Source organism: Saccopteryx leptura, chromosome 5, assembly GCF_036850995.1.
Source record: "Saccopteryx leptura isolate mSacLep1 chromosome 5, mSacLep1_pri_phased_curated, whole genome shotgun sequence".
Taxonomy (NCBI): Eukaryota; Metazoa; Chordata; class Mammalia; order Chiroptera; family Emballonuridae; genus Saccopteryx; species Saccopteryx leptura.
In genome coordinates, this window is record NC_089507.1 from 103319442 (window position 1) to 103333216 (window position 13775).

At 40.7% G+C, this 13775-nt stretch overlaps 1 protein-coding gene across 4 annotated transcripts in view; it reads right to left on the reverse strand.

Annotated features, from left to right (window-relative positions):
* FRMD4A (FERM domain containing 4A) overlaps positions 1–13775 on the reverse strand; it is a 673627-nt gene that overhangs the window by 390618 nt on the left and 269234 nt on the right. The window contains exon 1 of one of the 4 annotated variants that reach the window (XM_066384147.1): positions 3382–3592. The exons of the other annotated variants lie outside the window; for them this stretch is intronic. Within the exon in view, the coding sequence (XP_066240244.1) occupies positions 3382–3447 (66 nt within the window). The 5' untranslated portion in view covers positions 3448–3592. Of the gene's footprint in view, positions 1–3381; positions 3593–13775 lie in introns of those variants that run through there. 4 annotated transcript variants of the gene reach the window in all.

Genomic DNA, 13775 nt, shown 5'->3' on the forward strand with positions numbered 1-13775 from the left:
AGGAAAACTCAATGCTGTCAAAATGTCAGTTCTTCCCTACCTGTTGTATCGATTCCACATGATCCCAATAAAAATCTCAGCAAGTTATTTGTGGGTATTAACAAACTGGTTCTGAAATCAGTTTATATGGGTGACAAAAACCCCAGATTATTCACTTCAGTATCAAAGGAAAAGAACAAGTTGGAGAGCTAACATTACCCAACTTCAAGACTTACTAAAAAGCTACACCAGTTAAGACAGTGTGATATATTAGTGCAAGAATGGACAAATAGATAAATGGAGCATCTACATCAATATAATCAACTGATTTGGCAAAGGAGCAAGGGTCATTCAATGGAGCAAAGTCTTTTCAATAAACAATGCTGGTATAACTAAACCTCCAAATATATATATATATAAAATCTAAGCACAAACCTTATACCCTTCACAAAAATGAACTCAGAATGGATTATAGACTTAAATATAAAACACAAAACAATAAAAACTCTAGAGGATAACATATAAGAAAACATAGGTGACCTTGGATATGGTCATGCCATCTTAGATCCATGATCCATGAATATAATAATTAATAAGCTAGATTTCATTAAAAGGAAAATTTTTATGCTCTGCAAAGAAGATTGTTAAGAAAATGAGAAGACAAACCATAGATTGAGATAAAAATATTTGCAAAAGACATATCAGACAAATGATTGGTATCCTAAATACACAATAAACACAACAATAAAAACACAACCGATAGAAAGATGGACAAAAGACCTGAACAGACACCTCAGCAAAGAAGATATATAGATGGCAATGAAGCATATAAAAAGTGTCCCACATAATATATAATTAGGGAATTGAAAATTAAGACAACAACAAGATATTACTACACACTTATTAGAATGGCTAAAATCCAAAATGCTAACAACATCAAATGTTGGCATGAATGTGGAGAAACAGGACTCACACTCACTGTTTGTGGGAATGTACCAACCATTAAAGACAGTTTAGAAGTTTCTTGTAAAACTATACTTACTATTACCATATGATCCAGCAATAGAGCTTCTTCATATTTACCCAAATTAATTGAAACTTTTGTCCACACAAAAACTTGCACATGGATGTTTATAGAAGCTTTATTCATAATTGTCCAAACTTGGAAGCAACCAAGATGTCCTTCAGTGGATGAATGGATAAATAAGTGTGGTGCATGCAGACACTAGAATATTATTCAGTGCTGAAAGGAAATGAGCTATCAAACCATAAAAAGACATGTTAGAAACTCAACGGCATATTGATTGCTACGTGAAGGAAGCCAATCTGAATAGGCTACATACTGTGCGATTCTAACATTCTGGAAAAAGCAAAACTATGGAGACAGTTAAGAGATGAGTAATTGCCAGGTGTTAGAGGAGAAGGAGGGAGGAATATATGTAGCACAGAGGATTTTTAGGGCAGTGAAACTATCCCGAATCTACTGCAATAAAGGACACATGTCATTATCCATCTGGAAAACCCACAGAGTGTACAATACTATGAGTGGACTCTAATGTAAACTATTACTTTGACTGATAATGTTGTGTCAATGTAGGTTCATTGATTGTAACTTTTGTGCAGCAAGATGTCCATAGGAAGGGGGTTGTGTGTGTGTGTGTGTGTGTGTGTGTGTTATGGGAACTCTCTGATACTGCTCAATTTTGCTGTAAACCTAAAATTACTCTAAAAATACTTTTTCCTTAATTATAAAAATAGAGTGTGAGAGGTTGACCCGGAGATGACAATGGTAAGATGAGCTGGAGGAGAAATGCTGAATGCAGGAGAATAAGTAGATATTTAGTCCAAGTGAGAGGTGGAAGGGTTTCAACTGGGGCCATTAAATTATGGGTTGTATTTACAGAAAAGAATGGAGTGTGTGACTGTGCTTCCTTCCAAGAGGGAATGTATCTGGGAGCTTCCAAACAAAGTCATAATGGTGGAAGTGTTGGGGAAATGGTTTAGGGGTAGGAGCAGTTAAGGAGAAAAGGGAAATACATAATGACTTTGTGGTATTTAAATAAATCAACTTCCTGTTGGGTCTCCCCCCATCTCCATGACCAAACTCACACCAGCCCTTTGGTATACCACAGACCGCCCCACAGGAGACCCTACCGCCATCCCAAACAGCTCCCACCATGGCAAGTGGTGGTGGCTGGGCAGAAACAAAGGCTGTGAAAGAAATTTCCCCAGCCTGCTGCTCATTCTCTATTCACATTTCAGATAAAGTAATGGTGCTGCTGGTCATGAACCTCACATTATCAGAAAGCCAGGAGGCCGCCCTCTGTTCTTGACACATTCCTCTTTAAGTCATAACCTCTCAGCCCTGTGGTCAAATGAATCCCGGTACCCAGCACTGAAAGGCTAGTTCCCTCTAGGAATCCTGCCAGTGCAATGGTACCTCAATCTGAAGACAAATTACAAATTAAAAAAGAAAAAAAATTCCCCAGACTCTCATGTCTGCCCAAACACATCATTTCCCGAAAGGACACCCCTTCCCAGATTTGAGATGCAGACTGGCTTGTCCTCAAAATGTGCCAGTCTCCTTTCCCAGGGCAGGGCCAGTGTTGTTCTTGGAAAGAGAACACCTTTCAGCTGTGTTACCACCTGCATGTTTCACGGTCTGTAGCTCCCTAAAACCCATCAATAATGCAGAACAGATAGACCTATCACCAACAGAAAACCCTAAGACTAAGCACGCTAGTGATAGGTGTGGGGAGAAGCAGTGTTTAAGTTGCTATGAATGCCAAGAGTTTTCAAAGACTGTGTTTCTAAAGTCATCAGAAGAACAGAAGTGTCCTTGTCGGCCACTATTTCTTTAAAAATGAGTCACACAAATAGCCTCATGCCATATAATCTGCTCGTGGGGAAGTCTTGGTAACTAATACCTATGGCAGTGGTAAGAGTCCAGGCACTGGGACACAGGGGAGAGGGAAGTTCTCATTCTGCCCTCAGTGTTCTCCGTCTGAAAAACGCAGTGTTTGGAGCCCAACCTCCCCCCCTTTTCCGGAACTATCACTTCACGAACCAATCTGATTCCCTCAAGGAATGTCTGTTGCAGCTGCTTTTGTCTCTTCTGGCCACTGTTATATTTCCTCACCCTATGTATTCAGACTTCTGGAAGTTATTTGATTTAAAAAAAAACACTTCTCTGCGATGTAACCTGTACAGACCATCCTGTCCCATTCCAGTATTTAGAGACTTTATGATTTTTCCCCCACAAGGCATATGAGTGAGAAATAAGGAGACTGTGACAATTGCTCAATTGCGGAACAGAATCGATTCAGTAATGGGGACAGTCGCAAAGACTCTGCGGGTGGCCAAGGAGGGTCTATCATATGTGAAGTGAAAGCCTTTACTTACAAACACGTCCATGAGCAGATGTTCCAGCGTCACTTCAAAGTCTTCCAGTTTGGCAGCGAATGTCATAATGAGCGTTTCGACTAGTTCTTAGGCTGACAGCCCAAACCTGTAAATTCTCAGTTCAGAAAACACTGCTGGCGTCAAATTTAGTCACAAGGCAGAATTGCCACTAATGGGAAGTAGAAATCCTTAAAATAAAACAGACCATCGCAGACAGTACAGCTGGTGCTTTGTAACCAGAGATCTTAAAGTATTAAAAAAAAAAAAAAAAAAAAAAAAGAGCCGATCCTGGCCGGTTAGCTCAGTCGTTAAAGAGCATCGTCCCCAAATCACAAGGTCGGGACATACACGAGACACGCTCAATGAGTGCACAACTGAGTGGAAAAACAAACGAATACTTCCCTTCCCATTGCCCTCTCTCTCCTTTTCTCTCTCTGTCTCAATCAATAAATAAAAAATTAAGCCCTAGCTGGATAGCACAGTTGGTTGGAGCGTCGTCCAGAAGAGTGGAGGTTGCCAGTTTGATTCCTGGTCAAGGTACATACAGGAGCAGCTCCTTGTTCCTATCTTTTTCTCCCTGCCTCTCTCTCTCTCTCTCTCTCTCTCTCAAAACAAAACAAAAGCTGTATTAATGGTGCTATGGGACCCGACTGGACTAAAAGTAATATCACCAGGTAAAGAATCAGCCCACTGCCTGCTCTTTATAATATAACTCCACAGTCTGAGGCACTGGGAAAAATGCAGGGAACCTCAACAGCGGGTGAAAGAGAAAGAGACAGTGAGATGGGGTGAGAAGCCAAAGCGAGGAAAAAATGCAAGAAGCCGTCTGACTCTGATATTTATAGGGCCACATGTTTTTGACTCGAGCCATTTCTTGGTTCATTTATGACCTTTCAATAAATGGCCAAACACACTGGAGTGTATTGTAGATGGGGGCAGTGGGTCCCACAGAAGTTGGCTGTGACCAAGGCTTAGGCAATTCATACAGACATGCCATCAATAGTTCTTTGTGAAATACGCATCAGACCTTGTTCTGTACGCGATGACAGAAAAGCACATAGTCTTGTGAAAAACAAGGAAACGAAAATTGTGGGGGTACTAAATTTTTCCTCAGAATATTATTAGATCCCTTACACTCTCCCTCTCCTCAATTCTCCCCAGCCCCTCCTCTGCAAGAGTAGACAAACATCAAGGAAAAAAATTTAATCTTTTGTGTCAACTCCTCAAGCTTCTGCCAGTTATAGAACATTCATGAGATCTTGAAAATGTCATTGCTCCTTTTCTGCTTCCAGAGTTGGCTTCATTTTTTTACTTAAAAAATTTGAATCACGGTAAAACACAACATAAAATCTACCGTCTTCACAATTTTTAAATGTAAAGTTCAGGATTGTTAAGCACCTCCACATCATGATATGACCAATCTCCAGGGCTCTTTTTGTCTTACACAACTGAGCCTCTGACACTCATTAAATAATAACGCCATGTTCTCCCTGCCTCCCAGCCCCTGGCAACCAGCATCCTCCTTTCTAGCTCTCTGGGTGTCACCACTCTTGATACTACATATAAGTGGAATCAGATAATATTTGTCTATTTGTGACCAGCTTATTTCACTCAGTATAATGTCCTCGAAGTTCATTCATGTTGTAGCATGTGTCTGAAGTTCTTCCCCCTTTCAAGGCTGAAATTTTGTATCTTAAGAAAGATCACTGCTTTGGAAAGCTTTCTAGGCTTGTGAAAATCTCTTAGGAACACTTGACTGTCAAACCTAGAGTGGCCATTCTTGCTCTGACTGTTGTATGAAAAATAGCCTTGGTCTGCAAGAGAGTCCTGTCCTGTTTCCTAAACAATTTCCAAGTTTCACAATCCATGCAAACTCCAACCTCTGAATCCAGATAGAGTATGCCACTTAGTAGTCAATACCGATATCAAAGAATAAGATAGTTTACATGAAACTGAAAAAAAACTGTAGTCTTTTCTCTAAAATACAACTTTCCCTATTCTTGTCAGAGCTCTATAAAGTGGGAACAGATGAAACTCTCTAATTTAGTATCTTTCTGTGAATTTTCATTTTCCCAAAGGAGATATAGACCCACTTAAATTGACACTTAACATTTGAACAAAGCAACCATAAATAAAGGACAAAGAAAAAAATTTATTAGAAAGCATCATTTTATTTCTAAAGCGATTTGGAATCTGTCTGAGAAGTTTAGCTTGACAGTTGGTCATAAATTAAACATAAGTGTTCTTTGAGTTATGGTTTGGATTCTGTTTTGGGGCCTCTAATAGAAGAATTAGAGTGGGCTTCATGACAGGCATCTCTTGTTAGGCAAAGGCACAAGGGAGGGGGTCCAATACTGTGATGAATGGTTTCAATAGCCAAGAATGTATAGAAAATATATTTCCTTGATGAGCAAACTCATATTCACAGACTGCATAATTTGGGCAGTGTCAGTGGTTAGTATCCTTGAGCTAGGTCTCTAAGGAGGATGTATCAAGAACATCCTACTTTTGGGAACTAAATCAGCTATTGTGTTTACTATGTCTGTACTTGATGCAATGACCAGAGTGAGCAATGTCAGCAACAAAGACTCAACTAGCTGTTGCCATCTTTTGTTAAAACTACAGCTGCTGATCCTGGCAGGTTGGCTCAGTGGTAGAGCATCAGCCTGGTGTGTAGAAGTCCCAGGTTCGATTCACGGCCAGGGCACACAGGAGAAGCACCCATCTGCTTCTCTACCCCTCTTCTCCTTCCTTTCTCTCTCTCTTCCACTCCTGCAGCCAATCCTCCATTGGAGCAAAGTTGCCCTAGGTACTGAGGACGGCTCCATGGCTTCTGCCTCAGGCGCTAGAATGGCTCCGGCCGCAATGGAGCAATGCCCCAGATGGGCAGAGCTTCGCCCCCTGGTGGGTATGCTAGGTGGATCCCGGTTGGGCACATGCAAGAGTCTGTCTGACTGCTTCCCGGCTTCTAACTTCAGAAAAATACAAAAGAAAAAACAAAACAAAACAAACAAAAATAAAAAACACAAAACTACAGCTGCCATCAGGTCCTTAAACAGCTATGTGTCTCCCATCACCAGATAAGATGGGAGAACCATCCGTGGTATAACCAGGGACTACTGGGGAAGACATATGACATAAATGCAGTATTTTTCTGGTCTTCTGGAGACCTCAGGAGGGCTTTCAAAACCAGGTTGGCTCTTGCCCCTTTCCTTATGAATTACACTTGGACAAAGAATTTTGAATAGCTGGAATTTCATAAAAGATGAACTTGTTTATTTCATTAATCTTCTTCTTGAAATGGAAAAGAAATCAACTGATGAAGAGCAGTTAATATTTTTCATCTAAGGAAGTCTCCCATTCCCAGCACTGACTTTACACATTATTTTCTAAGACAAATTCTTAAACTTTAAGGGCAGTCCACGACAGTGATTTCTTCTGGAATATAAACAACAAACTTCAAGGAGAAGAAACTGCATAATTTGGGAAGTGTTAGTGTTTAGTATCCTTGAGTGAGGCCTTTGGGAAGGATTTATCAAGAACTTCCTACTTTTGGGAACTAAATCACTTTAACCATTTCCAAAAGGGAGAAAGTGACCAGAGGGGAGTTAAGATGAAGAGACAATGGGGAAATTAGTAGTGGGTGGTGGATGTCATTCATAAGAGATATTTATTATGAGTTCTGGTATTAGTGGATAATATATTGAGCCATGTGGGGTAAATTGTTATGTTAGAAGCAGAAGGACCACAGCAGAGCAAAGGCAGGGAAATCCTTGAAGACACATGATTATAAAGTCAAGTTCACTGCCGTCAGTGCTTATCAGTAGATGAAAATATGGTAAAAATGGCTTGGCAGACTGAATGGGAAAGCTCTTTTAGTAACTACATTATGTCTAATTGATATACATTTTGGGTAACTAGAGAAGTTTTGTTGATGCTTATATAAAATCTGAACATTTATTTGTTTGTTTGTTTATTCATTCTTTTGACAAATATTTATTCTAAAACTGGGCAAGATACTGGGATGTGTATTAGTTCTGCTAAGAAGGTTAAGACAGATCTTCTCCAAGACCTTATAATCTTGAGAAGACATGGCAAGATATGATGTAATTTTATACAGTATCTCCCTTTACCTGTGGAAGATAATGTTCTAAGACTCTCAGTGGATGCCTGAAACTGCATATAGTACTAAACCCTACACACACACACACACACACACAAACACACATACACACACACATATATATTCTATACATACACACCTATGATAAAGATCAACTTATAAATCAGGAACAGTAATAGATAATAACTAATAATAAAATGAAATAATAATAACAATATACTTTAGTCAAAATTATGTGAATGGCTTTAGGGCCATTATTAAGTAAATAAAATAAGGGTGACTAGAACATAATCCTGACCCACCACAATAGTCGATGAGATAACCTAGACGGCTACTGAGTGACTAATGTATGGGAGGAATGATAGTGTAGAGACGCTGGAGAAAGGGATGATTCATGTCCCTGGCAGGATGGAGTGAGACGGCACAACATTTCATCACACTACTCAGAAAAATGCAGTTTAAAACTTATGAATTGTTCATCTCTGGATTTTCCATTTAATATTTTTGGACTGTGGTTGACTGTGGGTAACTGAAACCATGGATAAATGGGTACTACTGTACTATCTTTTGGGGGGTATTTGAAAGAACAGTGGACTTTCTTATTGGGAGCACTTACTCTGGGACTTGGGAGACAAGGGAGAGCTCGCTAACAAAGGGGTAAAGGCGACCATTCCCCTCGCCACATGGGAAAGCCAGTAAGCAGTAATGAGTGAGATACAGAGCACACCTCCTGAGGAAAAGGTTTTCAGCAGTTCGTGATAGGAGTATGGCTGGGGCCATGATAGACCCAAGGGTTTGAACCCAGAGACCACTGGGTTTGAGGAGGTGGCAGACAAGGACTCAATAGTGGCAGCATAGGATCCTGATTTCACCCCATAGACATCACTTTGAAGGTGTAAATCACAGCTGGAAAAAAACAAAACACTTTATCCATTGATGAAAGATTAGTGACCACCAGACAAGGATCTGACTCATACCATCATGCTAGGGCTCAGGAGAACAATTAATCAGCAACATACCTTATCTGTTAGGCAAATGTGAGAATTTGTTCTGCATATTTAAATAACCTTTTTTGGTTATTTTTTCCCCATTGATTTGAGAAAGAGAGAGAGGGGAAGAGAGAGAGAGAGAGAGAGAGAGAGAGAGAGAGAGAGAGAGAAGCATCAGCTTGTTGTTTCACTTAGTTGTGACTCATTGATTGCTTCTTTTTTTAAATTTTTTATTTTTTCCGAAGTTAGAAGTGGGGAGGCAGTCAGACAGACTCTCGTATGAACCTGACCAGGATCAACCCGGCATGCCCACCAGGGGGTGATGCTCTGACCATCTGGGGCTTTGCTCTGCTGCAATCAGAGCCATTCTAGCACCTGAGGCGGAGGCCATGGAGTCATTCTCAGTGACCGGGCCAACTTTGCTCCGATGGAGCCTTGGCTGCGGGAGGGGAAGAGAGAGACAGAGAGAAAAGAAAGGAGGAAGGGTGGAGAAGCAGATGGGCGCTTCTCCTGTGTGCCCTGGCCGGTAATTGAACCCGGGACTTCCACACGCCGGGCTGACATTCTACCACTGAACCAACCAGCCAGGGCTGATTGACTCTTTAATGTGCACTGACCTGGGATTAAATCTGTGACCTTGGTGCACCAGGATGACACTCTATCTACTGAGCAACACGGCCAGGTCTGATTATGTTGTTAAATTTAGAGTTTCTTTCTATTTGAATCTTGGGTGACCACTTTATTCTCCCATATTTATGAAAAATCTTTCACAGTAGGCTTAACATTTTGGAAATAGGACTCAGATAAAAAGAAAGTCTCTGGAGGGTAGGAATTGGCTAAATTCCCTGTACAGATAGGAAGCGAGTGTCCCCTCAGTCCTCCCTAAGGAAACTGTGGGTAAACCATCCTTTTAGAGAGAACTGTGTTATGCTGCAGCCCTGAGAATAAATCTCCACTTCAAAAGCGTGAGCACTCTGCAGAGGTGAGGTCCTTGGTTCAATTAGCTCATAGTTCTATTCACATCAAACAATCTCTGTTAAGTGCAACGGTGTGCAAGCCTGAGGCAGTGAGCAACATGCAAAATGTTTTTCTGGAATGGGCTCTCTGTGACCCTAGTACAGTGATTTTCTGCTCAGCAAAACCATTTATGTGAAGGTCAGGTACAAAGCAGTGGATCGCACCACCATAAAGTTGATCTGAATTGGTCGTTAAGATAACCTAGTTAACCATTTTTATGCCTTGATTAGTGAGGCTAAACAGAAATTTGAAACAAAGATTAAATAATTACTGGGATTTTAAAAAAAAGCAAAACCAGTGGCTTTTACCTTAATCGTTCCATTATGTTCTATGGATGCAGTTTATACTTCAACCACCCCCTCAACGATACACGTGAAAGCGATGGATATGAATGTCTTATTGATGTACCATAAAGTTTCTGCCTTAACTTACAACTAGAGAGAGGATTTTTAAAAGATATTATGCGTGTTTAAATAAAACAGGCTTTTTTGATGGCCTCACAGACAGCTGCCTGCCTGAGTCTAGTTATAAAGGCTCTCCTGTCTGGTCTCGCTGTCTCTCAGGAGCCTTGCTTGTATAGGGCCCCCACAGGCTGGCACTGCAGTGGATCAGGGCAGTGGGATCAGCAGACCATACACACAGTGCCTGCCTCATTCCTCCTGTGTTCATGTTAGATGGCTTACACAACCAATTTTGTCTTCTCCATTCACAATGCAGTTTCGATTTTGACAGCCTCTCTGACAAGGACAAAGGCTCTATTCCTTCACATCTGTCTCACCCACACCAGTCCAGCCCTGCCTTCTACACCCTGATACCCGGCCTGTTCACAAGGATGAATTTTAAGACTTTCAGAACTAACAAGCAGTGAAATTGGTGTCAGGCACATGCAGTGGTGCTCTGGGCTTATGATGGAAACACATAATAACTTGCCTGATCTTTCAGGCTTGCCACCTGTCATTGGCTCTGCTGTTTGGAGTAAAAGGGACCTGTAAGAAATTCTGCCATCGACACCAGCAGGGCAAACCGGGAACGTGCCAGAATAACCAACTCGGCCCCAGTAACTGCACTCTATAATGAATACAGGTTGTGGGAGCACAGAGCCTTGCTATGTTCTCCCAAATCTTTTAGGAACGTTTTTGATGGCTCTTTATCATTTGTAAAAGTTACAAAGGATGTAAAGATTTCCATGACTAACAGTGTTGTGTTTGAGAATAAACTTGATAACTCTAGATAGAGCACTTAGAGTTAGTCTGAAATGAGAAGATATATACATTATTCCAGACAATGAAGACTCTCTCTATATATATATTCAGGCATCAACTGTAAATAGTACTTCCTTGTCTTGAATATTTCATTTAACCTATTCCCCATTGATGAGTATTTGAATGAGTCACTAATACACAGAAAGTGTGTTTTATGTATGTGCCAAAATATTTATAATGTAGACTTCTAGAAATGGAATTGCTGGCTCAAAGTTCATGTACATTAAAAATAGATATTGTACATTTCGCTTTCCATATAGGTTGTACCAGTTTATATCCCCACAATATAGAGAATGCCTCAGTCAGCCACATGGTATAAGAGCCAAGTTTAGAATTTGGGGCAATGTGATGAGTGAAAATGGAATCTCATTTTTATTTCAATTTATAATCTTCTTTAATAAGCAAACATACTGGTTAATAAACTTCTCTAATACTAATTCCCCTTTTTAAACCAAACTTTCATTGATTCAAAAGTGTCCAGCTGTGTCCCGTAAACATTCCAATAATGGGCATGAACTACCGATTAGCAACAAGATGTGTGATACATCTATCCATGGAAGTTCACATTTAAAGGCAATCTAGGAGAATCTTTATTAATAGTTCCCTTATGCATCTCTGTATTACCTACCTACCCCAAACACACCTGTTAAGATAAATGGAAATTAAAACCACACTAAACAAGGACAAAGGGTAATATGTCCAAATATTCCCCTTCATAAAATGTCCCTTTGACTTTGAGAAGCGGTATCAAAGCAAAGAAAAAGTTGAATCTTAAAAGACTTTGGACCATGATACCTAATCAGATGTAAACTGTATAAGATTGATAACATTTGTCAGCTACTCGATTTCAAATCTCCAAAACTCAGAAGCTAATCTCATAAAGGATCAGCAGCGTAGGCAATAAAGGTGCATAGAATTTCCACTGTGTGCCAAGATATACGAGAGTGTCAACGTCTTAGGTAAGGCTGCAAGCTCCCCTGAGATGTGGTTGAACACAGACTTGTTACCAATGACTTTTTATCACTAAGGCTGATCCCACTGCCTGCCTAAATTTATAGTGGGCCTTGATTTTATTCTGTTGCTAATCCCGTTATGTTTCCATTTATTCTCAAGGTCACTAGCTATGTTTGAATAAAACAATAACATTGACCTTCTGGACACAATTTCTTGAGTATTTTTGAAAGGGATAATGTAGACTCCTTTGTTTTCTTAAACATGTAAAATATCATTACAAAACTGCAACCAACACACTAAATAATTCATATAATTAATTTAACTTAATTAAACATTAAATATTTACTGAGTTCTTTTCTATTGAACGTGCATTGAGGCTGTAGTGATTTTTGTCATATACTGCAAACACCAAGCTATTAATCCTGTGGCCAGAAATACTTAAACTGGTGAATTATTAGAAGGCTATTTGTATAACCTGTACTTAGACCATTTACTGGTATTGTTTAATAACATCTTTTTTGCCCACAATGGGTTAGATGTTAGATATTCTATAGGTGAAACAGGTCTTTTGTACCTAAGAATGTACATTATTTTTCTTAGCAATAGAGACAGAGCAAGAGAGAGACATAGAGAGGGACAGAGAAAGGGACAGACATGGACAGACAGACAGGAAGGGAGAGAGAGAAGAGAAGCATCAATTCTTTGTTGCAGCATGTTAGCTGTTCATTGATTGCTTTCTCATATGTGCCCTGACCGGGACAGCGGGATAGGGGTGCTCCAGCTGAGCCAGTGACCCCTTGCTTCTGCCAGTGACCTTGGGCTGAAACCACTGACCTTGAGCTTCAAGCCAGCAACCTTTGGGCTCAAATCAGCGACCATAAGGTCATGTCTATGATCCCATGCTCAAGCCAGAGACCCCATTCTCAAGTTGGTGAGCCTGCACTCAAGCCAGCAAGCTTGAGCCCAAGCTGGCAACCTCGGGGTTTTGAACCTGCGTTCTCTATGCCCCAGGCTGATGCTCCATCCACTGAGTCACCGCCTGGTCAGGCTAATATACTTTTCTAATTTCTAAGTAAGCTCTTATTACTTAAGTAAGTCCTTTCCTTATCTATCTATCATCTATCTATCTATCTATTTGTCTATCGATCTCCCTTCTAATCTTTACTCTGTGTCAGGTATTGTTCTAAGTGCCTTACAAATGAACTTCTTTAATTCTCATAGCAGCCCCTCGAGGTGGTTATGATTTTTATCATTCCCATTTTACAGATGGGGAAACTCAGGAACAGAATGGTTAAGTCACATCTACTCATACAGCCAGCCCAGTGGTGGAACTTGAGTGTGAGCCCCATCCTCCGGCTCCAGAGTCAGTGATATCACCACTACACTGGGCTTGTGTGTGGACAGCTATCTAGTTTTGTGAACAGTCACTGGTTCCCTGTCAGTGAAGAAAATCATTCTTCTGTTGAATGAAACAGAGTGCTCTTGTGAGGAAGTAAAAACAGTTTAAAAGTGTGTGTGGTTGTGGTGGTGGAGGGGAGCTTACTGGAAAGTGGTGTTCATTTACAAGGTAATCTTAATAGCATCTTCATTGTGTAATGGAGAGATTCAATCATGGTACTAGAGGAATTTAGTTGAAGTTAATGTTGGAGCAAAAACATAGCGTGATGCAATTCTTAAAGTTGGAAGGAGTGTAAAACTCTTCTAAGGTGAACTGTGTTTTGGAGATGAGGGAACAGGCCCCAAGGACTTTGGCCTCATTTGGCCCCTCTGCTGAAGGCCAGCCTGGGACCAGTGACCCAAATCCAGATGTCATATCTTCCGGTGTAGCCCTCTGACTTCGGGCTCCTCAGACCCCATAGATCAGCTCAGGTGTCTCCATGGCCACATCACAGGAACTGAGGTCAGAGGAGGCAGTCTGCCCAATAGTGTTCCCTCACACAGGTGTTCCACTTAATGAGGTGTTGGTGGGAAGACGGTGGAAACAGAAATGTGCGGGGTGTGAGGAGAAGCAATGGCAAGGTGTTGTATCTACAAGCCTATATAAATATA